General features: G+C 56.4%; 2 protein-coding genes across 7 annotated transcripts in view; both read right to left on the reverse strand.

The window, feature by feature from the left end:
- Positions 1 to 1,776: 1,776 nt before the first annotated feature.
- On the reverse strand, positions 1,777 to 12,811 carry GRM2 (glutamate metabotropic receptor 2). The gene is made up of 5 exons (XM_032647467.1): positions 10,821 to 12,811; positions 7,354 to 8,191; positions 4,764 to 5,839; positions 2,587 to 2,767; positions 1,777 to 2,341 (listed from the first exon to the last, which is right to left on the reverse strand). Exons 1-5 carry the CDS (start codon positions 11,268 to 11,270, stop codon positions 2,268 to 2,270), a joined length of 2,619 nt encoding a protein of 872 aa, XP_032503358.1. The 5' UTR covers positions 11,271 to 12,811; the 3' UTR covers positions 1,777 to 2,267.
- A 3,046-nt stretch (positions 12,812 to 15,857) lies between these two features.
- The window catches only part of TEX264 (testis expressed 264, ER-phagy receptor), a 29,302-nt gene continuing 17,380 nt past the window's right edge, over positions 15,858 to 27,779 (reverse strand). For 5 of the 6 annotated variants that reach the window (XM_032647473.1, XM_032647469.1, XM_032647471.1 and 2 more), the window contains 2 exons: positions 20,148 to 20,316; positions 15,858 to 16,450 (listed from right to left, as the gene is read on the reverse strand). In XM_032647473.1, coding sequence (XP_032503364.1) covers positions 16,158 to 16,450; positions 20,148 to 20,316 — 462 coding nt within the window. In that variant the 3' untranslated portion in view covers positions 15,858 to 16,157. The remainder of the gene's footprint in view (positions 16,451 to 20,147; positions 20,317 to 27,779) is intronic. The other variant, XM_032647468.1, reaches the window with a different exon arrangement.

Consider the following 27,779-nt stretch of genomic DNA (forward strand, 5'->3'; position numbering starts at 1 on the left):
CTCTCCTTGGATGGGTGGCAGGGATAGGAGAGTCTTCACTGAATACACTTTGTACCTTTTTAGCTGTGAACCATGTTAATTACTACCTTTTAAAACTTATTATTATTACATCTTAAGGAAAATATACTTGAGCCATGCGAAGGAGGATTGCTTTTCAGCTGCAAGAGGAGTTGCAGAGTTGCTCAGTTGCAAAGTCCTGTCTTGGCCTGCCCAGGGCCTGGGAGGGTGGGCAAATGTTCCTTGGATCCAGTTTAGCATGAAGACCCAGAAAAGGCCACACTGGAAGCAGGGAACAGCACCACAATTCCCATGGGGCGCAGCGCCCTGATGTCTGGTCACTAGGGGCTGCACCTAGGCCTGGGTCATTCAGGGCAGGGATCTGGGGCAGAGACACCCCAGTAGAGTTGCCAAAATGAGCAAGTGAAAATACAGGATGCCCAGGTAAATTGGAACGTCAGATAAACAATAAAAATGTTTAATGTAAGTATGTCCCAAATATCGCATGAGATATACTTACACCAAAAAGGTTTCCATTGTTCATATGACATTCAAACTTGACTGGGCATTCTGTATTTTATTTGGCATCCCTACACCCCAAATATTGGCTGGAGAGGAAAAGCCATTCTTGCAATTTTCTTTTTTCAGTTTTCTGTTTTCATTTCTTAAATTGTTAACCCAAATTTCCACAGCCTTACCAGCCTATAGATGCAAATGAATTCACTTAAAAATAACAAATGTCGGGACTTCCCTGGTGGTCCAGTGGGTAAGACTCGGTGCTTCCAATTCAGGGGTCCCGGTGGGAACTAGATCCCACGTGCATGCCGCAACTAAAAGATCCCACGTGCCACAAGGAAGAGCCTGTGTGCCGTAACTAAGACCCGGTGCTGCCAAAGTAAAAATGAATTTAAAAAACAAATGTCCCTGGTCTGCCCGTCTCCCAGTGCAGGAGCTCGTCCCTCTAAGATACCACAGTCTGGGGCCTCCCCCAAAAGGTCAGTTTCCTCTGCTCCTGTGGTAGCAGCGTGCCCTCTGCCCCCTAGGCCACAGGAGGGCAGCGGTTGCTTGGCTGAGTCGAGTCCGAGCCTGTGCCTCGGCGCCCTCTGCTGGTGAGTCCCAGACTGCAAACGCGGGGGCTGCTTGAGGGCGCTGGGCTCCACAATCCCACCGCGGAGCGAGCGCCTCCAGGGATGGGAAAAAGGCCCCCTTCTCCCACCTCTCACCGGGTCCGACATCAGATGGTCTCTCCAACTGCCCTCCCTACCTCACCTCCTCCCTCCTCATGCCCTCTTCTTGGCTTTGTTCGCACCACATGAACAGGCGATGCTCCAGCCTGTGCCTCCTCTTGGCTCCCTCCACCCCAAACCGCTCAGCCTGGCTCTGAGCTAACCAAAGGCTCCTCCAAGTGCCAGGCAGGCCAGACAATGGAAAAGCCCACAGTTCCCAAGGGTCACAGTCAGCTTCCCCGCCTGCTCCATCACCCACATCGTCCACGTCCTCCCCCAGACTGCCAGGTGAGCTTGTGTCCATTTAAATCTCCCATCCTCACCCCAGTAGTGCCTTGGCCTGTCTGTAGCAGCTCCTTTCAAGGAAGGATGGCTTATTCATTTTCTGTGTCTCCACCAGGCGGGACTGTGTCTGTCTTGTGGCCACCAGATCCTCCTAGCATAGGCACAGAGCAGAGTGAACAAATACTGGCAAAATGAAGGTTGAGAGGCTGTGGTGGGGGTGAGGGGCCTCCCTGGATCAGAGGCAAAGAGTGATTTTTTTTTTTTTTTTAATAAAGACACTTTATTTACAGATAATACAAAATAAACTACAGGACAAACTACTGTGCAGGAGGAGCGACGGCCCCCATTTTGACCCCCCTCCCCATCCCAGAATAACTTATATAAAAATTTTAAAAGGTCCTAGAAGGAGGGAGGGGCAGGGCTGGAAGCACCTTTGCTGATTGGGGATTGGGGCCTTCAGTCCTCATCCACCCTGTTCCAGTGCAGAGTGGACCCTGGCTTGCTCCCTTCCAAGTCCTGGGCCTGGCAAGGAGGGAACACAGTTGCAAGGGCAGTTGGTGGTCGTTATAGAGGCTCCCAGACCAAGGACTCTGACTTCTGACTCTGAAGGGTTTGAGTGAATAGGTTGGTAAGTGGCGCTGGGGGCAGGCATGGTGTTGGCATTATTGCAGTGCTCCAGCCATCTTCCTCCTGGCCCTGGACACGGGTCTGCGCTGGCTTCTGGGGAGCAGCCATGTCGGGGCAGGAGTGTGGGGATCCTCAAAGCGATGATGTTGTTGAGTCCACCACCTCGCGGCCGTTGCAAACAGTGGGGACAAACTGGGAGCCAGACCCTAGGGAAAGGAAGCTGGAGGTTGGGGCCAGTCCCAAGGTCCCTTATACAGTAGGGAAGCAGGGCGGCGGAGAGCAGGTCACCATCATCCCCCACACACCCTCTCCTGTCCAGCCTCATCTAGGGGGCACTTCACCCCCAGCCAAGGAATCTCAGCAACCCAGGGAGTTGCCCCCATGATGAGGAACTAAGGTGGGGAGAGGGGGCACAGGTGGAGAGGGGTCTTAGAAATAGATGGACGCTGACCTTGGCCGAGGCTGGAGCTGGCTCTGGCAGCTGCACTGCTGAAGCGGCTGGTGGGTGTGCGGTGGCTAACCACATTCTTCTGTGGCTGGAACAGGATGATGTGCAGCTTGGGCGCGAAGAGACAGCCGAGCACCACAGAGCCGCTGAGGCTGACGGACACACACATGGTGGTGGTCTGCACCTGTGATGGGAGAGGTCAAGGATGAGTCTGTCCCACAGGCCTGGGCCTGGCCCCAGGGACCCTGCCCGGGAGGTGGGGTAAGGAGCAGGGGAGACCGTAAGCATCCAACACTGGACCTTGGTCCGTCTGCCAAGCTCCAAAGAATTTTTAGGAAGGTTGGGCACAGTCCCAGCATCAGCCCCAGTGCACCGTCTTCCAGGATGACCAGCTGTGGGGGTGAACATGCAGAGTGCATGTGGGAGTGGGTGTGCAGGCATGTGTGTGTGTGCGGGTGTGTAGGGGTGCAGGTATGGAGTGCATGCATGTAAGGGCATGAATATCTGTAGGGGGTGTGTGTGTGTAGGGGGTGGTGAGAGTGTGCAGTTGTGTGTGTAAGTATAGGATGCATGTATATGGATGTGTGGGAAGATGTGGATGTTTGCCAGGTGTGCTGGTATGTGCACATGTGTGAGCGTAGGGATCCGTGTGTGCATGCATGTGTGTGTGGGTACTGTGTGTGTACATGCCAGGTAAGTCCTTAGCCACCTATGATTGGCATGCAAATGCAAATCATATGCAAATACAGGCTGAGTCAGAGCAGATTCCCTCCCTAGCTCGAGCCTCCACTGCCCAGGCAGGTGGCCCAGCAGGTGCAAGTGCAGCCACACCCAGCCGTCCCTGGCCACCGGCACTGCCCTCCATACCTCTGTCCTGAGGAAAAGGGCTTTTGCAGGGGCTCTTGCCTCAATTTTCCTGCTCCTTTAATTGTTAAAATTGTCAGCTCAGACCCTGCTCTATACTCCCAAGCTGAGTGACCTTAGGCAAGGAATTGAACCTCCCTGAGTCTCCACTTCTTCATCTGTAAAACGGGGAGAGCCACAGAATTTACTCCAGAATTGTGAGGATTACCCAAGATTATCCTCTTATTGTTCAGAGCTCAGCTCACCTGTCACATCCTTGGGGAGGTCTGCCCTGACCACTCCATCTGAAGCAGCCATTGCCCCTTGAAGCTGAGGAGACGCATTGAGCACTCAGTGCCAGTTGGAATTTTGCTAGGAAGCCACCAACTGGGGTACAGTTTTCACCTGCTTTGACCTTCCTGAACCCTACACCCCAGATCTCCTCCCCCTCTTTGCTTCACCTTTCCTGACCTCCCTGGTTTCATCTCTCAATCCCAGGGTTACACAGCTCTGGGGGCACCTCGCCACACTGCACAGCTCCAAGGGGCATCAAAGCATTGTACCCTCTGGGGCTGCTGGTTTAATAGCTCTGCCATTCCCATTCCTGCTTCACTCTCACCTCTGCCTACCTTTCCACCATGTACACCCCTCCCACCTCAACTCCAAGCGAGGGGGAGGGCAATGCAGACCCTCTGCTCCAATCAGCTTCCGTATTGGCTGCCCTCCCCACCTCCTCCACCCTACCTATTCCCATCTGCCTGTGCTGCAGAGTCCAGTTCAAGGACCCCTCTTCCAAAAAGCCCTCTCTGACTTCCTACACACTCATACACACACCACCACCACCACCACATACACACCTCCCTCTTCTGTATTCTCACTGGGGCCTTTTGTCAACCTAAACCAGTCAGCAGCTCTTTGGTCAATCACCCTGCTAGTTCAGGAGCTCCACAAAAGCAGAGACCAGGTCTCCCCTTCTGCAGCCAACCCCTCAGTGGAGCAGGGTAGAGCCTCTGCTGATTTGGACACATTTCGGCACCTCCACCTCCACCCAGGTTAGGAGATAACATCTGAGTCCTGAAATCTCTTCTCAGCTCTAATTCCTCCACCTCCATGGCCATTTCCCCAGGCCCCACTCAACCTTCCCACCTTCCCCTGGGGTCCACTCCTAACTGGGCCACCACAAGCTGTGTGCTCCTGGGTGAGGATTTAACCTGTTGGAGCCTCAGAGTTATCAGAAGATTAAATGAGATATCAGGAAATAGAAGGTCCTGTGTCCCACTCCACCCTGCCCCCCACCCACCCCCAGGCCTCAGCCCACCCTGGAGCAGGTAGCTCACCCGGTAGTCACTGGAGGTGACATAGAAGATGGGCAGGAAGGCCAGCCAGATGATGCAGGTGGTGTACATGGTGAAGCCGATGAACTTGGCCTCATTGAAGTTTTCAGGGCACTTGCGGGTCTTGAAGGCATAGAGTGTGCAGAGCGCAATGAGGAGCACGTTGTAGGCCAGCGAGCCCAGCATGCTTGCATCACGGTGGTTGCAGCGCAATGTCACTACCTCCCGCCGCTCAGGGGCTGTCTCCTTGCCCGTGCCTGGTGCCTCCACCACCAGCCAGGCAGCCACGATGAGCAGCTGGCCAGAGATAAGGGCCAGACAGATGGCCACCTGCGAGGCAGGGCTGATGAAGCGTGGCCGCTGGGCTCCCTCCCGGGCCCCACCGAAGATGCGCGCAATGCGGTTGGTCTTGGTGAGCAGGGCCGAGTAGCAGACGGAGAAGGCAGTGCCCAAACCGAGGCGCCGTAAGGTGCACACCACTGTGGATGGCTTGGCAATGAGGACGAAGGTCATGCAGTAGCAGAGGAAGACACCACCCAGCAGAATGTAGCAGAGCTCCCGGCCAGAGGCCTTGACCACTGGGGTGGCATTGTGCCGCACGAAGACGCCCAGTACAAAGAGGGTGGCCAGGGCGCCTAGGCAGGCGATGGTGACAGGTCCCACGGCCCAGGCATCGCCCCAGCGGATGTACTCCTGGGGCAGCTCAAAGCAGCCAGTCAGGCTGGCATTGGGCCAGTAGCCCAGGCCACAGTCAGCACAGGTGAACTCATCCAGCCGGTACTCGTAGGGCTGGCAGGGGATGCAGAGCCAGCAGCAGACCTCCCCTGGCTGCATGCTTTTCACCTCATTCTGGAGGCAGGGCTCACTGCAGCGAGAGGCGGGCAGGGGCCCGGCTGAGAGGGAGGCCCATGGGATGAGGCTGGTGTCCAGGGTCAGGCCTTCTGCCCAGTAGCCCACCTTCTGGTAGCGATAGCGCCCACTGCCTGCCCGCAGATAGGTGAAGATATTGTAGCGACCAATACCGTCCCCAAAGCGGTCGAAGCGGACCTCACTGTGGGTGTCAGCTGGGCGGAAGGGGGCTGGGGTCAGGGAGGGAAGGAAGAGAGGGTTGGATTGGTGGGTCATCCTGATGTGACCTCAACCCTAACATAGAACTCCAACTCCAAAGCTTAGGTCAGCCCTCATCCTTCTGATCCTCAACCCAGCACTAAAGCCAGCCTAACCCCAGCCATTTTTCTAAATGAGAAGCTACAACAAACCCCAACCCTAAGCCCCAAATAGAACCCCAACCTTAAAATCCAGGCACCTCCACAAACCTAATGCCCACACCAATCCCCAACCATAACTCCCAAAACCCAGCCTTAGACCTTCCAACCCAGACCCCAGACCCCAACTTTATCCCAACACACACCACAGCCCTTTCCCCAAACCTACCATGGAGACCCCCTAAGGCTAAACTCGACCTTAGGTCTAGTCCTGGTCCTACTTTTAATCCCATCAATGACATCCCCAGCTCCAGCCCCGGACAGTCCTAACACTGATCCCAGTGCAAGCTGAATCCCAACCTCAGTGGTCACCTGGAACCACCAATGTTCACCAGAATATGCTTGGCAGGCAGCTCACAAATCACTCTACTCCCCATCCCCACTCCCCTGTGAACCTCACATCTCTCAGCCAGGCTCAGAATGCAGGTATCCCTGTCATCCCAGGTCCCAGTGAGAAATGGTGTTCAAGTTAGCAGATCATGTACTTAAGGCCCCGTGGTGAATGGTGCAGCCTGGTGTTGAATGCAGGTCCCCCGCAGCCCCTACTCTTTCTACCCAAAAAAGTCCTCAAAATCCAACCTGAGCCCTACCATAAATTCCACTTAGCCCAGCGGGCTAAATTCAGCCTTGTTCTAATGTCAACCCAATCAGACCCAAATGCAACACTAACCCCCACTCTGATTCTCCCATAACTCTGAATGTCAGTCTTATTGGAATTACTATTCCTCTTGATCCTGGTCCAGTACTCCAAGCTTTGTCAGCCCTGGCACCCTCTCTCACTGTTCCCACAGTGATTCTTCCTGAAGCACAACGATGATTCTGAGGCATTTATTTTTCTTGAAGCTGGAACTTCTATTAAAATAACTTTTGGTTTGAAGAGACTGTGGCCACCTTGAGTGGAAAACCAAGATTAGGAATAGAAATTTTCCTGGAAAATAGTGTGTCATCCTGATGCACCTTCCTTCTGACTCTCACTGATATTTTGCTGCCTGACAATGGGCTTGAGGTCTCCTCATCCCTACTCCCTGCATGATAAAGAGACAGGAGATAAAGGGCAAGGCCCAAGCAGGAACCAGAGATCCTCACAGTGAAGGACCAGGCCAGACATCTACTCTCTGGAAGGAACTCAGAAAGTGGAACCTTAGTCCTGGCTCCTGTTGGAGTCCTCTCTGCCTAGCTGTCCTTGTTCTGGCTCTGACACCAGCCCCTTGGGTAATGCCCTTACTTGCTATGGGCTGTTTTCTTAGCCGTGTACTAGAACCTGAGGGCCTGTTCCCTTTCACCCTCCGAGGGCCAGCTGCCTGGTGGACACTGGCCAGCACCATTACCATCGAACTTGACGTTGAGCACGAAGTCTTTGTAGAGGCGGCGCCCATTGACAGGCCGCATTGCATCACAGAGGCGGGTGGTGTTGGGGCAGAGGGCGCGATGCATGTTGTGCAGCGCGTGGGCCATGGCATACACCGCATTGACCACAAACATGATCTTGGACTCTTGCTCAAAGGGCACAGCCTGCAGGGAGTGGGCTGCACAGTCTCTCTGCCGGAAGCTGCAGCGGAACCTCTGCTCCCAGAACTCGCGGAACCAGGGGTTCCGGCTGTTATTCCACGGGTCCAGGCTCTGGAAGTAGGAGGCAAAGTCGCTGATGGGGTAGGAAGCCAGCTCTATGGTGATGGCACCTTCAGCAGCGCCCTCGCTACCTGCCACCACGCTCTCCAGGGCCCCCCAGCCATCGCTGGCCACCCAGGTGAAGCTGGCATTGAGACGCTGGGTGGCAGCGAGGAGCTCGCGGGCGTCCTCGGAACGGGTGAATAGGACAGCCACACGGGCACTGGGTTTCTGCAGCAGGGCTCGCACCACGCCCTCGAAGGCTGTGCGGCTCATAGCACGGCCCACCTTCTCCGAGGTGGCCACACAGATGTTGCGGGCACGGGCTTCTAGCTCAAAGGCTTCGATGCCTGTCTCGCCGTAGTCGCCCTCGGATGCCACAGTGGACACGTAGGTCCAGTTGAAGAAGCGGAGAATCTCAGCCATGGCTTTGGCTTGGAAGAAGTCAGGGGGCACCGTGCGGGCAAAGTAGTCATAGCGGGACTTGTCGCTCAGCTTGGCACTAGTGGATGCATAGCTGATCTGAGGGATCTGAAATAGCCGCAGGAGGTTGGCCACCTGGGGGAGGGGTAGAGAGGGCGAAGATAGAGACCAAGTCAAATGCTGAAGACAGATGTGCCCCCACAGCTATTGGACCTTGGAATCAAGTGCCCACGTGGTTGGCCCTGAGGTCTCCCTCTCGAAAATACCTATATCTTTCTTTTTTTGTGCGGTACATGGGCCTCTCACTGTTGTGGCCTCTTCCGTTGCAGAGCACAGGCTCCCGATGCACAGGCTCAGGAGCCATGGCTCACGGGCCCAGCCGCTCTGCAGCATGTGGGATCTTCCCGGACCGGGGCACGAACCCGTGTCCCCGGCATCGGCAGGCGGACTCTCAACCAGTGCGCCACCAGGGAAGCCCAAGACCTATAACTTGTCTTGATGTGTCTTCCCCCTGGTGGCAGGGAGTTTTCTATCCCTTCCCAAGGGCTGAGAAAGACCCAGGGCCAAGGCACCAGGGTCCTGAGCCACACCTGAACCCCTCTGCTGTCTCCCTTCAGACTCATGGCAGTAACAAAGAGAGAGCTAAGGGAAAGCCCAAGTCCTGGGTGGAGAGAGGTTGGCCACTGGCTGCACAGGGAAAAGTAGGCCCTAGATGGCAAGTGGGATGCTCAGGGCTCTTAAGCTCTCTACCCCGGAGTCAATTCTGATGGGATGATGGAGAAAGGAGGAAAAGACTCCCCCAGGAAGACCCAGATTTGAGGGCTCCATAGCTCTGAGAGCCCAAGAGTTGGTCTCCACTGGATGCCTGAACCTGAAATAAACAAGGCTTCCTGCCTACCACTGCCTGCCTGGCAGCCGATCTCCCACCCCCAGATTCCTGGGACCTGCCCCTAAGGGTGGGGTCCAGCCAAGGACCAGGTGGGATGGTGGGTAGGTGAGAGCAGGGCATGGCCCAGGTTCCACAAGCGGGAGTTAGGTCCTGTATTTGCAACTGGGACACAGGTTTTTACTCTGACAGTGTCAATGTCTTCCCTGTACTTTCTAACTCTGTGCCCCTGGGCAAGTTAGCAAACCTCCCTGAGCCTCAGTTTCTCATTCCTGCCTTACAAGGTTGATAAGCAGATAAAAATGATGTATGTGAAGCCACAATGCCTGGAAGATGATAGGGGTTTTGGCAAGAGAGGAGGGGCCAGAATATGGAGGAATCATTAACAGGCAGGTGCAGCCTATGGATAAAGGACTGAGCTTTGCTTTGACCCAGACAAGGAAAAAGCAGACTGATGTTGAGGTGTGGGCCTTGTTGCAGGAGGCAGGCAACTTGGGGTTGGAGAGAGGTAACTAGGCTCCTGGAGATGAATACATGGGGCCCTGAAGAGAATTGTGAGGAGTGGGTGCTGGGAAAGCACCCCAGAGGCCCCTGCAGACATCAGCAGGTGGGAGGCTGCCTACCCATCCCTGCCTCTGCACCCCCAGGGCTGCAGATGTAGGTGCTGCTACAGCCACACCTGTCCAAGCTACTGCTGGACACTTCCAGTAGCTGGGACTAGTAGGACTGGTCATTCATTCCCTGCAATAGGGGTATGAGCAGGCTTCCCCAACCCCAGGCCAGAAGCTGCCTTCATGGTTTAGACTCCTGCTTCCTTTCTCCTAAACAAGCCTTCCAGGTCAGAGGTCCTGGCCCTGCTTCTGATGGCAATGCCCTCTGCTGGCTTCCTAAAGGAAGCTGAGGCCCCAGACAAGGCCCTCCTTGCAACACTCCCAACCCCAATCCCAGCTCTGACCTCACCTTCCAGCAGCCTATGTCAGGCACCAGGAAGGTAAGAGTCCAAGCAAGAGGAGGAACCCAGTCAGGGACAGGGAGGATCCCACCTGGGCTAAAGCAGCCAGATGTGGCAAGGGACATTAGCTGAGCCCTCTGCTGACCCCTTGTGGGAGAACAGGAGGAGGGAGGACCTGGTTCCCTCCCCTTTCCACCCCTTCAAATCGTACACCCACTGAAGACCCTTGGGTACCCTCCTCCTCACCTCCACACACATCCTGCTTCTCTTCCTTCTGGGTCCCCAACCCCCGTTTCTCTTCTCTGGTTTGCTCTTGGCTTCTATTTTCCACCCCTTTCCAATCCAAAGACAGATGACCTGACAGTCCTGGAGGTCCTTGGCTGAGAGCCCTAGGTTCACGTCTCTACTTTGTGAGCACCTGGACTTGTGCCTTGCCTCTCTCCAAGCCTCAGTTTCTCCATCTATGAAATGGCTTAATAACAATAGCAGCTAATGTTGATTACGCCGTTATGATCTGCCAGGCCCCCTCATTAAATTTCCACCACACCCCTAAGAGTGGTAAGTATTATGAGTCCCATTTTATAAGGATGAAACTGAGGCACAGAAGAGAGAAATAATGTCCAGAGTCACACAGTAAGTGGGAGAGCCAGGATTCAAAACGCCTATTAAGTTTCTTAGGGCTGTATAACATCAGATGTGTGTGTGCGTATGTGTTGGAAGTGGGATGCTTTCCTTGCACAGTCTCTAAAATTGTACTCCCATTTTGCCACAGGGGCACTTTCTTAGTCTTCTGTAAAAAGCTACTCGAAGGAAGCTTCTAGTCCCTCTTCTAATGCATGGTAGCCCAGAGCCCCTGCTCAGCAGGAATTCCAGGTCCCCACCTCTGGCCTCCCTCCCCAGCCCCCACTTAAACAGCCCCCATGTACCTGGATAGAGACATCGCTGTAGGAGCCGCCAATGACACCAGTGATGGCAGTGGGAGCATCACCATGGGTGGCATAAGAACCATCGGGGCAAACATGGCGTGAGCCATCGGCACCATGGCTGAGTGATGCACGCACGAAGTCAAGTGCCTGCTCCAGGGCATGTGTGTCCTTGGAGCAACTGTCGAGTATGTGTGCACCCAGGCGCACGCCCGGCAGCAGGCTTGGGTCATGGTTGATACGATCCAGCGCAAAAAGCATGGCCTCCAGGCGCTGGATGCCGCGATGTTCATTGACAGGACCACACTCCTCTGCTGGGCCGCCCTTCTGGTGTACCGGAAACAGCCCACCCAGAATCAGGTCCCCCTCCAGGGTCAGCACCTTCTTGGCTGGGCCTTCAGCCACAGCGCCCCACAGCAGCAGCAGAGCCAGGAACCCAAGCAGTGATCCCATGGCCCCAAAGGGGATGGATGGGTCCAGCAGACCTGGGCCTCCAGGGGGTGAGGGCAGAAGCAGCAAAGGCAAAGAGAGGTATAAATAGACCAGGAAAGGACAGACAGGAAAAGGATGAGGAGGGACCCAGCTCCTGCAGAGAGAGAGAGAGAGAGAGACAGACAGACAGACAGACAAACAGGTAGGGAACAGTGGAACCTGAGAGTGGCTACCCCTTCTGACTCTGCCTCCCCCAAACTCCTTTCCCAGGGACTGAGGAGCCAGGGAGAGGTGGTGCCCCTAACTAGGATGAGAAACTCCTGGGACACCCCTTTGGCCTGTCTCTCAGCCCTGCCCAGATCTGCGGCTGGAGATGGGCTCTGTGCCCATCCCAAATTTAGCAGAGATGGAGGATTACAGAGAGTAAAGGCCCAAACAGAAAACAGAAGACCCAGAAGAATGTCCAACACCCTGTCAAAACCTCCCGGGACCCCAAAGTCAACAGCTTTGCAGCAGAAGGTCACAGTTACAAACTTGGGAGTCCAGTCCCTATCCTGAGCCTTGGATTTCCAGAGAGGAGCCATCGCTGGCTGAGAACAAAGGGTAGTTAGTCTCCAACCTCTAAGGAAACTGAAGCCCAGGTGAGCACCCAAGGTTCCCAGCCTCTCGTTCTTAAAAAGCCATCCCCAACACTCCCTGACTGGGGAAGTAATAGAGACTCTAGGCTTTGGAAGTTAGATAGCAAGGTAGAGAGGCTGGCCCTAGAAAGGGACACCGAAGTGACCACAGGTCCTAAAGTCAACAGGGAAAGTAGATGTGAGTGTATGTGTGTGTCAGGGGTGGGGGGGCAGTCCATCTGGTCAAAATATCAAAACAGGGCTCAAGGTGAGATTTTGGACACGCTAGCACTATATAGACTGCCGTTTGAGACTTTTTGCTTTCGTTTTCTCTTCAGCTCAGAACCAAGCAGAGAAAGTCACCATCTCCAGACTCCCCATCCTTGGTCTCAGGGCCCTGTCCATCCTGGCCCCGGCCCTCAGAGACCCTGCCTCCCTCTTCCACTCTGCACCCTGTATTTGTGCCCCAGCTGCCCTCCCAGACACCCATCCCAAACAGGTTGTCACAATCACACAGGCTTGGGAAGGCTAGCAGAGGGAAACTGAGCCTGAAGAAGGGCAGAACTAGTTGAAGGACCCCATATCCTGGCCACAGAGACTGGGGCTCTTCATTTTGCCCCCTCAGCTCCCCAGGGTTAGTCTGCCACTGGGGCTAGGCCAGGAGAACTGTGATCCTGTGCATAGCCAGAAAGCAGCAGCTCAAGCAGGCAAACAGGAGAGAGAGGTAAGCATGAAGCCCAACACAGATGGGGACATGGACCCAGATGGGGGCTGAGGTCCAAACTGGTTAAGACCACGATCCTCCCACAGGGGTGGCTGGGACCAAAGCTCCAACAAGGGACAGAATCCTGAAGGGAGAGAGAACCCTAGAATGGGGCAGCCTGGGGGCCTGGGCCACAAGATTCAGGGAGGGAGCGATGGAGCCTGGGAGGCTGAGACAAAGACAGAGGCACAGACAGAAAGACTGACCAAAGGACGGAGGGGCAGGAAGAACGAGGGATCGAGAGGCAGAGCGTGCGTTCTTTGGGGAAGAAAGGCGGGACGTCTAGGGCTGTCTTCCCGCTTCCCGGAGCTCCTGGCAAGCGTTGTCTGGACGCCCTGGCCAGTCTCAGCCCCAGGAGCCCCAGAACTCGAGGGCCCGTGGGACCCCAGGACGTGGGGTCAGGATCGATAAGGTCGGTGGCGGCCGCGGCACCACCAGGCTTACCCTACCTTGCGCGCCCGGCTCTGGCGCGGAGAAAAACGGAGAGGAGCCGGGGCGCGGGGTTCCAGCTCCCGCTAGAGCGCTCGCTCGCTCGCTCGCTCGCTCGCTGGCTCGGCAGCTCTGCGCTCTCCGCCCGCCCGCTCAACCTGCAGCTTTCAATCGCGGCCCGCCCCGCCCCCGGCCCCGGCCCGCCCTCAGCCCCTCCTCCATTCCTCCCCATTCCAGATCTCCCGCGGCCAACCGGGCCTCCGCCTCCCCCCGGACTCCTCCAACGCTCCCCTCTTCAGGCGCACCGGCCCGGCGCTGTCCGCCGCGTGGTGCTGAATCCTCGGGCTCTCCCACCCTGTGCTGGAGCAGTTGCCTCTTGGCCCCTCCACCCCAAGTCAGACTGCGTTCCAGAGAGCAGCGGGCATGAGGCACTGGGCTGGGAAGGTCACTGAGCCCCGGGAGGTGCGCACAGTGCTATGGGTTCCCATCTGCGAGAGCGGGAGGGCTGGCCCTAGGGTAGTGGGGTCCACTGGGAGATAGGTAAAGAGGCACGTAGGAGATAGGTGGAGCGCTTAGCCTGCTGCATCCCTGTCCTCACACTGATTCTCCGTATCCATGAACTGCAGTTCCGTCCACATGCCAGGCCTGGGGTGGGGGAATGTGTCTTCAGCCCCAAGTGCGAGCTGGGGCCTGAGTCACTAGAAGGAAAAGATGGAGTGTGGGGGGGTAGGATCAGAGGAGGATGGGACATTCTCTTCCTTCCTGCAGATGACCTTTAAAACCACTACACCCCACACACATCCAGCCCTGACCTCCCCCCCACCCCTCCACTAATCTCCACTCTCTTGTGCAAAGGGCATTAATGGCAAAGAGATACCAATCTGGGGTGGGGGGGTGGGGTTGCAGGACCAGGGACTCAGGGTCAACCCTGAGGGACAGGCTGGGGCTGGCAGGGGGATCTGGGAGGGAGGGGGCTGGGGAAGAGGCTCCTGAAACTGGCTGCTGCATAGGAGGGAGCAGGAGCTGGAGCCCGAGCAGAGGGAGGACAGCTCTGAGAAGATGTTCTTGAGTCTTCTTCCCTCCTGCAGCAGAGTGCGGAAGGATACCCCTGGGTAGGGGTGGTGGATAATCTGCATCGCCACACTGTACTGAGGGATTTGGAGAGGGGGGCTGCACCCAGATTTAGCCCCAGAGCCATAATGCACACACTAACATGTACTTAGGGGCACAGCATCTCTACACGTTCCCCTGGTGCTGCCCTTTCTTCCACAGGTGTCAGTAGAGGTAAGGCTAGCTCAGATGCATGCCAATGAGCACATGCTAATCCCAGGTCCCTTTGGTACACACACCTACATATGGGCTTGGCGTTGGGGGTTGGGGGGCAGGGGGTTGTCACCAAGGAAGGACAGGCATTTTCCCCCGACACAGAAACTGGAGGCTCCACTGCTCTGGAAAGAGCACAGCTGTACAACAGACCAAGACATCAAACCCAAACAAACTCCATTGCTAATATGAGGCAAGGTGGCAGCAGGATGAGGGTTCAGAGCTGTCAGACAAGGCTGGAGAGACAGACATGCTGTCTGCCAGCTCCTGCTGTTCCCCCCTCTCCACTGTCTCAGAGCAACTGCTCCCTGGGGTAGGTGAGTGATGGGCTGGGCCCCTGAAGCAGAGGGGCTGACAGTAGCAGGGTTCTGAAGTGAGAGGAGCTGCACAGCAGTCCCAGCCCACTCACCAAGGCAGCCTCACAAAAGACATGGGGCTTTATAAACACAGCACAAGCCCAAGTGGCCATTATATGGCCTGCAGCAAGTAAGCTGCACAGTCCCGCGACAGCACATGGACATGCAGTTACACACCCAGCTATGCACACACACACACCCAGCCTTACATGCAGAGCTGTACATGTGGACACAGCCACACACATAGCAGTACACATAAACACACAACTGCACACACAGCTGTATACAGACACAGCTGTAATTCATAGCTCTACATGTGGACACACAGCTGTACACATGAACACATATATGTAGCTGTACATGTGAACATGTCCACACATATATAGCTATACTCATGGACACACAGCTGCAAAGACCTATAGTTTTACATATGGACACAGAAAAACACACAGCTTTACACATGAACACACCCCGCCAAACATAGTTGTACACAGACACATAACTACACACAGACAACTGTATATGGACAAAGACCCCCGAGTGACGCTCCCAGATAGCCAGGCTCACACCCCTATAATTCAACCAAAGTTAGACACTAAGCACAGCAACATGTGCACAGAGTCACATAGCCATCCACACAAGGTACAGCCACCACATAAAAGACCAAAGGCATGCGTGTGTTCACATGCACACACGCAGATACACAGCCACTGGCAGGCACAGCGGGGATGTCCTCACCGGCTGGACAGATAACAGTGTCAGCACAGGCACACTCTAGCCACAGACACAAAGGCATCCCTTGGAAGCAGACTGAGGCAGGCTGTGAGCTCGCCACTCCTGAGCCCCAGAGGGCACCCCATGCTCAGCTTTCACACCCCTTGTCCTGATCTGCCTGCTCTCCAGCAGCCTGGGGGAGCCTCTGGGGCTGCTGCAATGGAGGGGCAGCTGTCAAGTGGGGCCAAAGAACAGGGAGTGAAAGGCCTCCAATTCCCTCTACCCCCCCCCCAGGGTACCTGGCCAAGTTCTTTCCTCTCCTCAGGTTGGGGGTGCTCCTGCCCGCTCTGGGGTCCCCAATAACCAGAACAATTGTGGAACAAACAAATGCACAGTACAAATCCAGGTAAAACAAAGAAAAGCATTTGCTTTATTCTGGGTCCTGGAAGCTCCAATGTGAATCTGAAAAAAAGATGTAACAGGGGTGGCAGCCGCGGGGGCTCGGTGCCAACAGTCCCGGCTCCTTTGGCTCTGGGAGCTGACAGGGCAGTGAGGAGAAGGCTTAGCCAGAGGCCCAGGGCAGTAGAAGTCAGGTCCCCTTGAGACCCCTGGCCCCAGCCTGAGCCCGGGAGGTGGAGGAAGAAGAGGACTGAAGAGGCTGCTCAGTTCCTTAGCAACTGCACCACAGGAAGGTGCAGGCTGCGGGTTACTCCTCACCCTTCTCAGGGGTACTGGGCTCCCAGGGCCACTTGGCAACCCCAAGGGGTTCAGCCTCAGGGCCGACCCTTGCCTCCCCAAGGGGTCCCTCGCCCTCCAGGTCCAGCTCCTCAAAGGAGGAGCCGCTGGCACCCGACTCGCTGTAGCTGTGCTCACTGCGGGTGTCACCATCATCCCAGCCACGGCTGCTCACCCCAGGGGACAGTGTGGCAGCTGAAGTCTCCCGGCTGCCAGGACCCACCTCCAGGCTTACAGAACTTGTGTCACTCATCGTGTCAGTTCCTGGAGGAAGAGGGAGCACAGGTTAGCTAGGGCCCCCACCCCCTCCTCCAGGGAGAGGACTGAGGCTCTCCCACCAGCCCAGCAACTCAGCATACACAGTGTGCTCATGAATAATAAAGCTGCCCCTGGCTCAAGAGGCTCATTCCAGCTGCCCTCTGCCCTGTCTTGAGCTGCACTGGCAGGGCAGAGGGACAGAACAGGGAGGGAGTGAGGGAGGACAGCCTGCTGTATACTCCTCTCCCTACCCTGAATTAGCCTCAGCTCCCTGCACTCCCACAAAGCCTGCTGCCCCCCAGCCGCCAACAGTCCATTAAAGACCATTCAGCCCCAACCTGAGGAGCTGAGGGTAGGACAGAGATTTAAGTAGTGTCCCCTCCTCCACCCCCCATTTCAGGCTTGGAGAGAGGTTTCTCCAAGGCCAGAACACTGCCCATAAGGCCTGAGGACAGGAGAATGGACCAGGAGGCCTGCTCTCCTGTGTCCCTCCCCCATGCAGGGCTCCCCAAGGGGCAGCCATATCCCTGCCTCTGGCCCACACTGAGCCCCAGTTTGAGGAGGAGGCTGGGGCAGGAGTGGGATGGAGAAGTCCTGAGAAATCCTCGACCAATTACACGGGAGGAGGGTGTTGGGAAGAAGCATTTTAAGGACTTTCTTCTTCTATGCCTGGGTCATCCCAGAGAAGTCCTTACCCATCCCCAACCACTAGTGGCTCCTGAGCCACAAAGCAGCAGAAGGGACCATGGGAGAACTCTGCAAGTGGCTGGAGAGCCCTGAGATCTCTCCCGGCCTGCTCCTCCCACCCCCAACACGTCCTCCAGGGCAGGTTCAACTGCCCTGCTCAGGAGCAGCCCCTCAATTCACCTCCTCAGGTCAGAGGCACTGTCAGCAGTTGGGGGTGGCAAGGAGGAGCAACGAGCTCAGGCCTACTGTGCGTAGGAATCAAGATTGAGAAAAGGCAGATATGCTTCCCTTCCTGTGTGAGACGGAAGGGGGCAGCTATCAAACATCACAGAAAGTGACGGGTGGGCCAGCTTCCTCAGATCCTGTCTCCATGGTGATTGAGCCCAGAGCCCAGCACAGCTGGGGACTGCTTGGCGTTTGGGACTTGGCCTGGAACTTTCACTGAACCTCAGCTGGAGCCCAGGGTGAGGGGTGCGGTGGGGTGGGGTGCGATCTGCTCCCTCAGCCTCCTCGGCCCCAAGATGACCTCTGGGACCTACTGACAGAGGTGAGATGAGCCCTGTAAGTGCCAGGTTGCTGGCCCAGGGCCCTCTTCTTGCTGGGGCCTCAGTCATGGCTCCCAGAGTGGAGGTATTCAAGAGTGAGCCAGGACTACTCCCTGAATTATAGGTGGTTCCCTCTGACCCTGGGACAGGACTCCAACCCCTCTTTCTTGCCTTAAATAATGATTGGTGTCCCAGAGGCTGCAGGCCTGAAAGGAGCAAAGGAGGGCGATAATTTCTCCCTGGCCCCATTAAGTTCAATCCACCCACCCACCCAATGGCTCTCTCGGGACCCAGGTATGGGAACCTGCCTGCTTGCCAGCTAGCTGCCTCCTTCCTCTCCCAGTTCCTAGGCTAGGAATGATCAGAGGAAGGAGCCCAGGGGTGCCTCTTCAGGCCAGGGACCAGCATGCTGGGATGAGGACAGCCCCTGGGCACATGTGGACACTTCTGGCAAAGGAGTCCAAGGCAGGGAAGTGGCAACCCTCCAGCTCCATCAAGGTCTGCACAGGAGGAAGTCCAGAGTCCTGGGTCTGTGTCCCAGGGAAGAAGAGGCCAGGCAAGGCAGGGTAGCACCTAAATCCCAAAGGCTGCTGAAGCAGAGAATGAAGCTGCCACCTCACCCCAGTCCCCCTCTCCTCCACTGCCCACAGCCAGTGCAAGAAGATCAAATATTCACTGCCTCTCTGGAGCTAAATAATACATCAATGTAATAACAGGCGCAAGGCAGCTAATCACCCCCTTTCACCTCCCAGCCCAAGCGGGGGCCACAGCAGGAAGGTAGACAGGGACAGGCCAAGCCTTGGGCAGACAGGCATCCATCACACACTGCTGCGCAAGTGGCATGCACCTGGCAGGCAGACACCCAGAGTCCGCCCCAGGTGCCAGGGCAGACCCTATCAGAGGAGAGCAGACCCCTTGCCCCCACTCCAGGGGATGGGTGGGCAGACTGGTGGGTAGGACAGGCCAAGAAGCTGGGGGCGTGGGAGCTAGGTTGCAGCCAGCTGTAGTGGGTGCCAAGGAGTCCTTCAACACCCTGGCAGGCAGTGTTTGAAAGGGGAGCTGGGTGGGGGGGAAAAGAAAGGGGGTGCAGGCAGCCGAGGGAGGTTGAAAGAAGGTCAAGGTGCTCCCCTCCTGCCCTGGGGACTGCCTTGGCCTGCTGACCTTGTAGTATGTCCTGTGCCCACAGTAGGGGCACTGAAGAGTATCTGCCAGGCACTACCAGGCCGGTGGAAGCAGTGCCCCATGGAGGCAATTAAGTGGCAGATGAAGTTAACTGTGTTGGACATGGCCCCTAGGGAGTGAAGGCTGCCTCCCAGTACCTACCCCCTGCCCCCGCCAACACATGTCTCTCAGGGTGACCTTGGCTGTTGAAGATTGGATGGACAGAGAGAGTCTCCTAAAGCAGGAGGTGAAGAGGGACAGTCACTCTCCTCCCAGCCCTGTACCACTCCCACAGGTCATGGACCTCCAGAGTCACATGAGGCTCCAACAGCATGGCCAAGCCTTAGACCCTCTAAGACCACTTGGGATGTTACCAGCAGGTCCCCTCGCACCTGGGGACAGCTCAGGGTTACAAGAGGTCACGAAAGGGGGTGGGCTGAGAGCAGGCAAGCAACCTACTGGCCTGGACCTGGGGTAGGAAGGCTGGTTCTGATGGAAGGGGCAGGGCGCTGATCTCCTGGCTCCCCTCTGCATGCTCTCTGGTTCCTCTTTGACTGATTCATTGATTTATTTATTCTTGGCTGCATCAGGTCTTAGCTGCTGCACGTGGGCTTTCTCTAGTTGTGGCGAGCAGGGGCTGCTCTTCGTTGTGGTGCACAGGTTTCTCATTGCGGTGGCTTCTCTTGTTGCGGAGCATGGGCTCTAGGCACATGGCCTTCAGTAGTTGTGGCTCGTGGGCTCTAGAGCGCAGGCTCAGTAGTTGTGGCGCACGGGCTTAGTTGTTCCGCGGCATGTGGGATCTTCCCGGACCAGGGCTCGAACCCGTGTCCCCTGTATTGGCAGGTGGATTCTTAACCAGTGGGCCACCAGGGAAGTCGCCCTGTTCCTCTTTGGAAGGAAGAAAGCAGCTGGCTCTGGGTGGGGCCCCATATTGGGGGACACCTTGTTCCTCTCCTCACCTTCCATATCCAGAGCCAATCTCACTTCCTGACGAGCCCACCCAAGTGATGTCCTTCCTGAGCAGCCTCAGCCCCCTCCCATGAGCATCCAGCTGTCTGTGATCTGTGTTTCCAAGGGTACTCCTGCTGCATCTGAAGGGAATCCAGGCAGGGTCTTTGTATCTGCATTGCCAGGGGTAACGTGTGAAGCCACACCTACATGGATCTGCGTGTCTAAGAACAGGTAACTCTGCACGTGGGTAGATGGGTCCCTTCTTCCACCTCTGTGAAGCTTTGCCTGGACACCCACAGTGCGACCCAGCGAGGGAGGAGGCCCCACCCTCTTCCCCCCGCAACACCCCTACCCCGTACCTGTGCCATCCACCTGGGCATCATTGGCCTCCGCAGGGCCCCGGAATTTCCGCTCTGTCTCCTTCACCTCAGGCACATAGAAGTCTCCCTGCCGTGCCAGTGGGCACATGAAATAGATCTGGTCTTGCTGGTAGATCTCCAGCCGTGGGTGGGCACACAACTTCCGCTCCTTGTGGGAGAGCGCGAAAGGCGGAATGAGCCTTACAGGGCCTCTGACCCACACGTCCCTGAGTGGCCCCAGGAACTGTCCATTATTTAGTCCCTCCCAGGGGGCTGGCTCCGCTTCCTGCCCCAATCTCCCGAAGGCACCCACACAGCATCCTAAGGGCAGGACCTCATACTCCAGGGGGCAGTGGTCTGAGGACCTGGGAGTCCTAGGACAGGTGCTAAAAGAACCCAGGAGCCTGGCACTGCTAATCCTGGGACCAAAACGCTGTTCCAGAAAGCACTGGTCTCACAGAGCCATGAAGCTTAGCACCCCAGAATACCCTAGGACAGGGACCCCACAGTCTTTGACCCCAAGCACCCAAGCCAAGCCAAGGTCTGACCTGCCAGACTTGCCATCTCAGGATCCCATGGCCCTGACCTCCTCTCTGCCCTGGACAATGCTGACTGACCCACCAATATCAGGAGAGGCAGTGCCCCTGGCTCTCAGGCCTCTAGCCCCTGCCCTTGCAGACATGTTACTGACTAACCCTGAATAGGAGCTCCAGGCCAGCTAAACCTCTCTCTTACTCCCATTCCCCTGCTGGTTCAGGTCTATTCCAACCTCCGAGTCTATCAGATGTGGTTGGTTCCCACCCCTTCTCAGACCTGGGTCCTGAGTTTCAGCCAAGGGGGAGGTGCCAGACTTTAGGCTGGAGGAACAGACAAGTAGGTCTAATACTGGACACTGCCCAACTCCCCAGTGGGCTGAAGTGCCAGCTTATAGGGCCCCACGTGTAGACAGGCACTCCACTCCCTTCTGCGTGAACACAGAACCCAGTGCTCTGTAGCCCCCAGTGTATGTGAAAGGGGCACAGATACATGCCAGAGCTGCCCTGAGACAGGCAGACAAACCAGGACAGGGGTCAAGTGCATCTTGCTCTTGAGCCTGCCCTCTTCCCGCAATGGAGCACAATTATCCACTAAGATGATTAAAAGGACCCTGTCCTGTCACTGCTCACCCGCCAACCCGCACAACACGGCTATTTATAGCACCCGTCCGGCTCTCACCATGAGCTCTGAAATGAGCCTTCCACTTAGCGGTAATGAGAGACTTACTGCCTGGTGGGGAGAAGCCACTCCAGGACTCCACTTGTCTGCCTGCCTGGCCACGCTTAGGGTTGAGGAACCCCCCTCCAGTTGAAGCAAGTGAAGAGAGAGAAAAATGAGCCCCCGGGAGAGAGAGGGAAGGAAGGTTTATTTTATCCAGCCAGGGCCCTCAGCAGCCGGCTGGAGGCCACATGGGGGTGGATGTCCTGGCCCAAGGTCTAGCTGCAGCTCAGCCTCTGACTTCATGGGTGTCCCAGGCAAGGCCTTTCGTCCTAAGACTCTGTGAGCTTGAACAGAGTGGGACACCCTAGCCCTGACACCTCCAGGGGCAGTGAAGGAAAGTCATTATCTTTAATAGTTTGAGTCTGACCTTCTTTGCTAACATGGGTGCTCTTTTGGCCATCTAATGAGGGCATGCCCCCAGCTCTTCCCATCTCCAAACACATCAATGGCTGCCTCTGCTTTTCCACCTGCCCACACACCCACCCCAGCCCTGGTCTTCAGGAGGAGGGTGAACAAGAAGACAACATCAGGAATGAGTAGCTACCAGGCTCTGGGGCCCCTCTACTGCCAGCATCTGGGGGCGAGCATCTGCCAAACCTGAACCCCACTCAGTGAACTGGTCACGAGGCCAGGGTCAGGGAGGCTCCCTGAAGAAGGTCCAGGTCATTCCCTGATAGCTAGAGGGAAAGGGCTCCCGAATCCAATCAGGGCATGGCTTTCACCAGCATTCCATACTCTGGGCATTCAAAGGGTCCAAAAGGAAGCTGCTGAGAGGTGATCAGCTACCCGGAGGCCCATCTCTCAAGGGCTGAAGACAGTCGGCTTTTGGGGATGCTTCTAGGAATCAGAGCCTGTGTCCACCCAGAAATTCCAGGGACAACCCTCGCCAACACTCAAGCCACCTGCCTAGCTTTCCTTTTGGAAGTAACAGGGATGATAAGAGGGAGCAGTGCCCTTTCCACCCTCTCCTGGAGGCCAGGCATCAGGGTGGGTAGCACCAAGCAGCCACCCTTGCCAACTGCTCTGCCAGCCCCCTCATCAGCAGGCGGGAGGCAGCTCTCTGTGGCTGCTCTGTGCATCTGCCTCCTCCGGAGAGCCCGGTTCTGAAGTTGCCTGGCTGTGGACAGCCCCGTTGCCATGGAAATTGCATCCTCCATCCTTGCCGTCGCCTTCATCTCAAAGCCATCCGGGAGAACAGAGGAACAGGGGAGACAGAGGAGGGAGAGAAAACTGTGGCCTGGGGCTACCCAGCCCTTCCTTCCCTGCCCAGCCCTCCCTCCTCACAACATCCCACACAGAGAATGCCAGCTGCCCGAGCCTGTCCCCAGGCCCCTGGAGGGGCAGCCTAATACCCGAGCCCAGCCCAGTCCTACCCAAGCCACCTGGGAGACCCTGGCCCTCCCTACTGGAGGGAGGCATGGAGCTAATTAAAATCTCATTGACAGCTCAGCCCAAATCATTTTAACACATGCTGGATCCTGTCAAAATTCAGACTCAGGGGCAGAGAAGGGGCAGGAAGAAGGCAAAGGCAGAAACTTCCAACCCAGGCCCATAGATAGGGCCTGTCCCTGTAGCCTCTCCTTGAGATCCCTCTCCACGCTCTGCCCACTGACCAGGAATGAATTCAGTGGGGGGCTGGGGATGGAGGGTGGGGCAGGACTAGCCATATGCCCTGTCCCTAAGTGATCAGGCAGAGAGAACAAGCCCTTTCCCTCCCAGCCAGGTGCAGTCTCTCAGGGAAGAGAGGATAGCCATGGGCCAGCTCTCAGGTCCTCTCTGCACAGCAGGAGCTGTGGCCCGGGCAGCGTGTTGATGACCTGGTAAATATTGGAAAATCATTGAAGTAAGGCAAGGCCAGCTGCCTCTCCCTCAGCTAGCCTCAGGGAGCCCTTGGAGAACTGACTGCCAAGGACACCAGGCCAATGCCACACTGGGCCGGTACTGCTGGGGAAAGGGGACTGACTGGACGGGCCTGGAGTCTTCCCAGCCCTGGGCACAACCCCTCCCACAGACCAGACAGCCAGAGGCTTGAGGAAGCATCACTAGGACAGGGGAACCTGCTCTGGCCACTGAAGTTACGGGCTACCTGATGAGGCCACAAACCAGGGCAACTCATTCGCACACGCAGACTCAAGGGGATCACAAAGCCCTGCTCCAAGGTGGGAGAGACGTAGATGTCTATAATCCTCCCCGCCTAATAGGAAGAAGTCAGCTAATCATGCCAAGGTGCCACTAGGAACTGCTAGAAACTGGATTCCAGAGTTCCAGTCCCTCAGACACACCTCCAAGGATTCCTTCCCCCCTGGGGCTTCCACAAACACAAACAATAGGTGGACTTGGTACACCACCCATAATGCAGGGATTTCCAGGAGACCTCAGCCACCAGCACACCCCCCACCACTCCTGCACCAACACCAGGTGCTCACACCGCCCACAGGGGTGCCGGCAGACAAGGGAAGGAGCAGCACACAAAAGGCTGCCATGGTGCCACTGACCTGGCTACCTTGGGAACACACCACACGCTCCCTCCTCACCTCAGGCTGAGCTCATGTCCTGGGTGGGGTGCAGCTCAGGGCTCCTGCAAAGGCACCAGATTGGCATATGCCGAGCCAAGGTTTCCCCACAGGACCCACAGTGCCTCCCCTGGTAGTTCTTACTGAATTAGGAGAGGGGAGGAGGGAAGAAAGAGAGAGGACTTGAACTACCCTCATTTGGTGTTCTGCTCTCAAACCATCAACCTGTGCCCTGGCCTGGGCTAGGGGTGGGGAGAGTGTGGCGTGCAGAAGAGGTCAGGCCCAGCAGGGGAGACAGGGTGGATCCCATTCCCAGGTTGCCCAGAGCCTGGGTTTGCTCAGAGCTATGTGGCCTCAAATCCCTAAAAGGACAAGGCAATGGGTGCAGGCCAAGGTCTGGGTCATGCATCTCCTAGATGAGCTCTAGGCCCAGAAAGGGATGAGGTCTGCTCTAGCAATCTCCACCCCATCACAGCCCTCTACTTCCTGTCTCACTGAAGTGAGGGGCCCTGGGTCTTCCTGTTCACTCTGAGTGGACCAGTCCTACCTGTCTCTCCACGCCAGGCTGGAGAGCTGGGCAGCCACACAGCCAGCAAACAGCTGTTGCATCCCACCCAAGGTGATGGCATCTCTTCACTGGGTGAAGTGAGGCATGCTCATTTTTAATTTCACAGACACTGACGTGCACCCGCCTGCACATAGCAGTCCCTGCAAGTGGGGGCTCAGACCCTGGCGGCCCCTTAGGCAGCTGGTCTGCATCGAATGTGCAAAGTGATGGGGGAGGCGCAGCGGGGGCTGCTGCTGGAATGTGGCACATTGTTATTACTCTGCCCAGGAACTTCCGTCAACTTCCCTCTCCCATGCTCCCTCTTATACCCAATGGGCCTTTCAACAGCCTCTGGACCAAAACCTAAGCCTGTCTGTGGGGCAGGAAGTGACAGCAGGAGACAGCTCTGGGGATGCTGCAGTGCTAGCAAGGGAGAGCCTGCAGAAGGGATGGTGAGTACCCTTCTCCCTTGGAGCAGGACAGCCCAAAGCTCTGCAAATGAGAGGCAAAGGAGAAAAGGAATGAGATGGGGTTGCCAGGGACGGGACAGAGGGGGAAGGAAGTGGCAGAAAGAGCTCCAGGCAGGAGCCCAGAGCCTTGGCCTAGCTATTGACCCCTCCCTGGGTCTCAATCTCCCCAACTGTAAAATAAAGAGATTGGAATAGATGATATTAAAATAAGTGAGGAATTGGAAAATATGAACAAAAGCCCCATTACTTAAAGACAATTGTACACTTGAAAAACCCAAAAAGAATCAATGGAGATGCTACCAAAAATATTAAGCTCACAAAATTAACAAAAGCACAGCCCATTTTTCTGTGCACTAATCAGCCAGTTAGAAGGTATAATGGAAGAAAGAGATGAAGGCCCTCTTGGGGTCAGGTCTAGCCCAGGGCCGAACTGGGAGCCCACCCCCACCCCAAAAGGCAGGGGAGGGGACGGCAGAGAAGCAAGGCTTGGGTGGGAGTCTGGGGAAGACTGCAGAAGGGGGAAGGTGTGAGGGAGAGCAGGGCGCTGTGCCTGGCACCCCAGCCTGCTGTGCCTGCTGCCAACGCTGCCTGAAGACTTTTCATTTTCACCTCAGAGCCGGCAGCTTGCCATGCAATTTACACCTCTGCTCATATTCCTTCTCACCCAGGCCATGGCTTCGTGGGCAGCCCAAGAGGGGTGCCTCAGCAGCAGTGGAGACCAGGGTGGGCTGGGGCAGAAGCAGGGGAGAGTAGTTCCCTCTAAGCAGGCACAGGGGGGGCACAGGCCCTTAAGCATCCTAATACCTGGGTGGGCCAGGCAGGTCCTGATCTGCAGCCATGCCCAGCCTTTCCCCAGGGTCCAGATAGCCAATACTCAATCCCAGCTCAGCCCTGCTCTGGCCTTCTGAGCCCTTGTGGAGCAAGAGCAGAGGGCTGGGGAGTGTGGGGGTGAGTACCTACACGGGGAGCTCAGGAGCTCAGACCTGGGATCCTAACACTCTCCCTTCCAAATGAAGGGGAGCCACAGCCTCCCAGACGACGCTGCTGCCATGGCAGGCTCCATAGCCCATCCCTCTCCGAGATCCTGCCGCTGTCTGCAGCATCTGTGCAGTCAAGGACCTTGAGCCCAGTTCGGCTTATAAGCCAACGAAAATGTTGCTGATTGATTATCCAGCAGCAGGAAGGCTGCTTGGTGCAGATGGAGCCATGAAGTCAAGCACCTGGGAGCCAGAGGAATCAGGAAGTGCCAGAGGGAAGGACAGCTGGGCAAGTGGGGACGGAGAGGTGGGGAGAAAGACAGAAGGTAAGGGAGGAGGAGAAGGCCCTGAATTTCTCATCTCTGACTGGTACCTCTACTTGCTGCTCAGGAAAGACCTTCCCTCTGGAGCCTTAGGTTTCCTGTCTGCATAAGCAGACAGACAGCCTCTCCCGATCTGAGGGCTCCACTAAAAGGCAGAGTTGTTCTGCTCTGGAGGGATCTCCCTCCTCGGAATCTCTCCTCCTTCCTTGTTCCTGAAATCCCAAGCTCTCTGGAAAAGAGCAAAAGAATCCTTCCTTGGTAAGGCCCATCTGCCTGGGGAAAAAGGCTCTCTCTGGATTGGTGATGGCCCAAGCCCACAGCACCATCCAGACAAGCCTCAGCCCCCAGGGTCCTGCAGGGCTGCCAAGCTACAATATCTGAGCTGGTATTTCGAGAGTGGTGGCTCCCACGCCCGCCCCAGCAAAGGCTGGCTTTGTGCTTTCATTACTGGGATAGGGGAGTGGGGAGGGGTGAAGCCTGAGAGGCTGAGGAACAAGTTTCAGGGCCCCAGGCCAGCAGAGGGGAGAGCCTTAGCCTCCTGTGTGGGTCCCCACACCTCAACATCCAGGGGCAACTTCCTAAGGGGAGTCAGGGAAGCCAAGCCTTGGTGTATGTTTGTGGAATTGGGATGGGGGGTCTCCTCCTGGCCCGGGGAAATCTGGGAATGGAGAGTCACTGCTACTCTCTGCTAACTTCTGTTACTCTCTTTTAGAGTTTGACTGTGGCCTCTGGCTCTTCCTCTCCATCCCCCAGTGCTCAAGTCCTGTTCCAAAGCCAGCCTGGATGCTGTCACTCATCTGATCACATACCATTAGTGGCTCTCTAAAACCTGCAGGACCCAGCCTCATCTCTTGGGCCCAAATTCCTGCTCCTCCCCTGTACTCCAGCCACAATGGATACACAGGCCATGTCCACGTCAGTGCCTCTGCCTGACCTGCCTTCCTACCTGGAGAACACTACCCATCCTTCAAGGCTCAGCCCAAATTTCCCCACCCCCAAAGGTTGCTTTGCCTTTCCCAGTGAATCCATCTCTCCCCTCCCCACCCCACTCCTCCTAGGCTAAGCCCTGTGGCTGGGAGAGATGGTGGGAGGAAAGAGTTCTGGGGGCTTATCATTCAGCCCCAGGTCCTGGTACTACTGAGCACACCCTCCTCCCTGAACTGGGGGCAGGCCAATTAGCAGGTCGCAGCCCTGGCAGGTAAGCTAGCCCTGGAGCCATCTCCACCTCACTGAGGGTAAGGACATGAGGACCAATAAGGCACCTGCAGCAGCTGCTTCCTGTGCCCAGAACAGCTGCCAAGGTAACCCTTAATGAGTCCCTGCTGGGCAAATGGGCAGCCAGGCTCTTCCTGCCTTTTGCTTCTGGCTTCCCCAGCAGGCTCCCAAATTGACAGCCTCAGCCCATGACTCTGCCCACCAGGGCTGGAGACAGAGGGTGAAGTGGGTGTTAGGCCACAGTGCTGCTATTATCCCAGGCCCACTCTGGGTACCACTCCCAGTGCATCCCAAGCTCATGACAGTCCTCAGCCTCTTGGGCCCAGCCCC

This window comes from Phocoena sinus, chromosome 11, assembly GCF_008692025.1.
Source record: "Phocoena sinus isolate mPhoSin1 chromosome 11, mPhoSin1.pri, whole genome shotgun sequence".
In the NCBI taxonomy this organism is placed as follows: domain Eukaryota; kingdom Metazoa; phylum Chordata; class Mammalia; order Artiodactyla; family Phocoenidae; genus Phocoena; species Phocoena sinus.

What these genes read in the sequence shown, in the direction of transcription:
- GRM2 (XM_032647467.1), bottom strand. Translation starts at nt 11,270, where the DNA reads ATGGGATCACTGCTTGGGTTCCTGGCTCTGCTGCTGCTGTGGGGCGCT. An exon ending in GCTCAACGTCAAGTTCGATG is followed by an intron (nt 5,840 to 7,353) that starts GTAATGGTGCTG and finishes CCCTGACCCCAG; the next exon opens with CCCCCTTCCGCCCAGCTGAC. An exon ending in CAGCTCCAGCCTCGGCCAAG is followed by an intron (nt 2,342 to 2,586) that starts GTCAGCGTCCAT and finishes TCCTTTCCCTAG; the next exon opens with GGTCTGGCTCCCAGTTTGTC.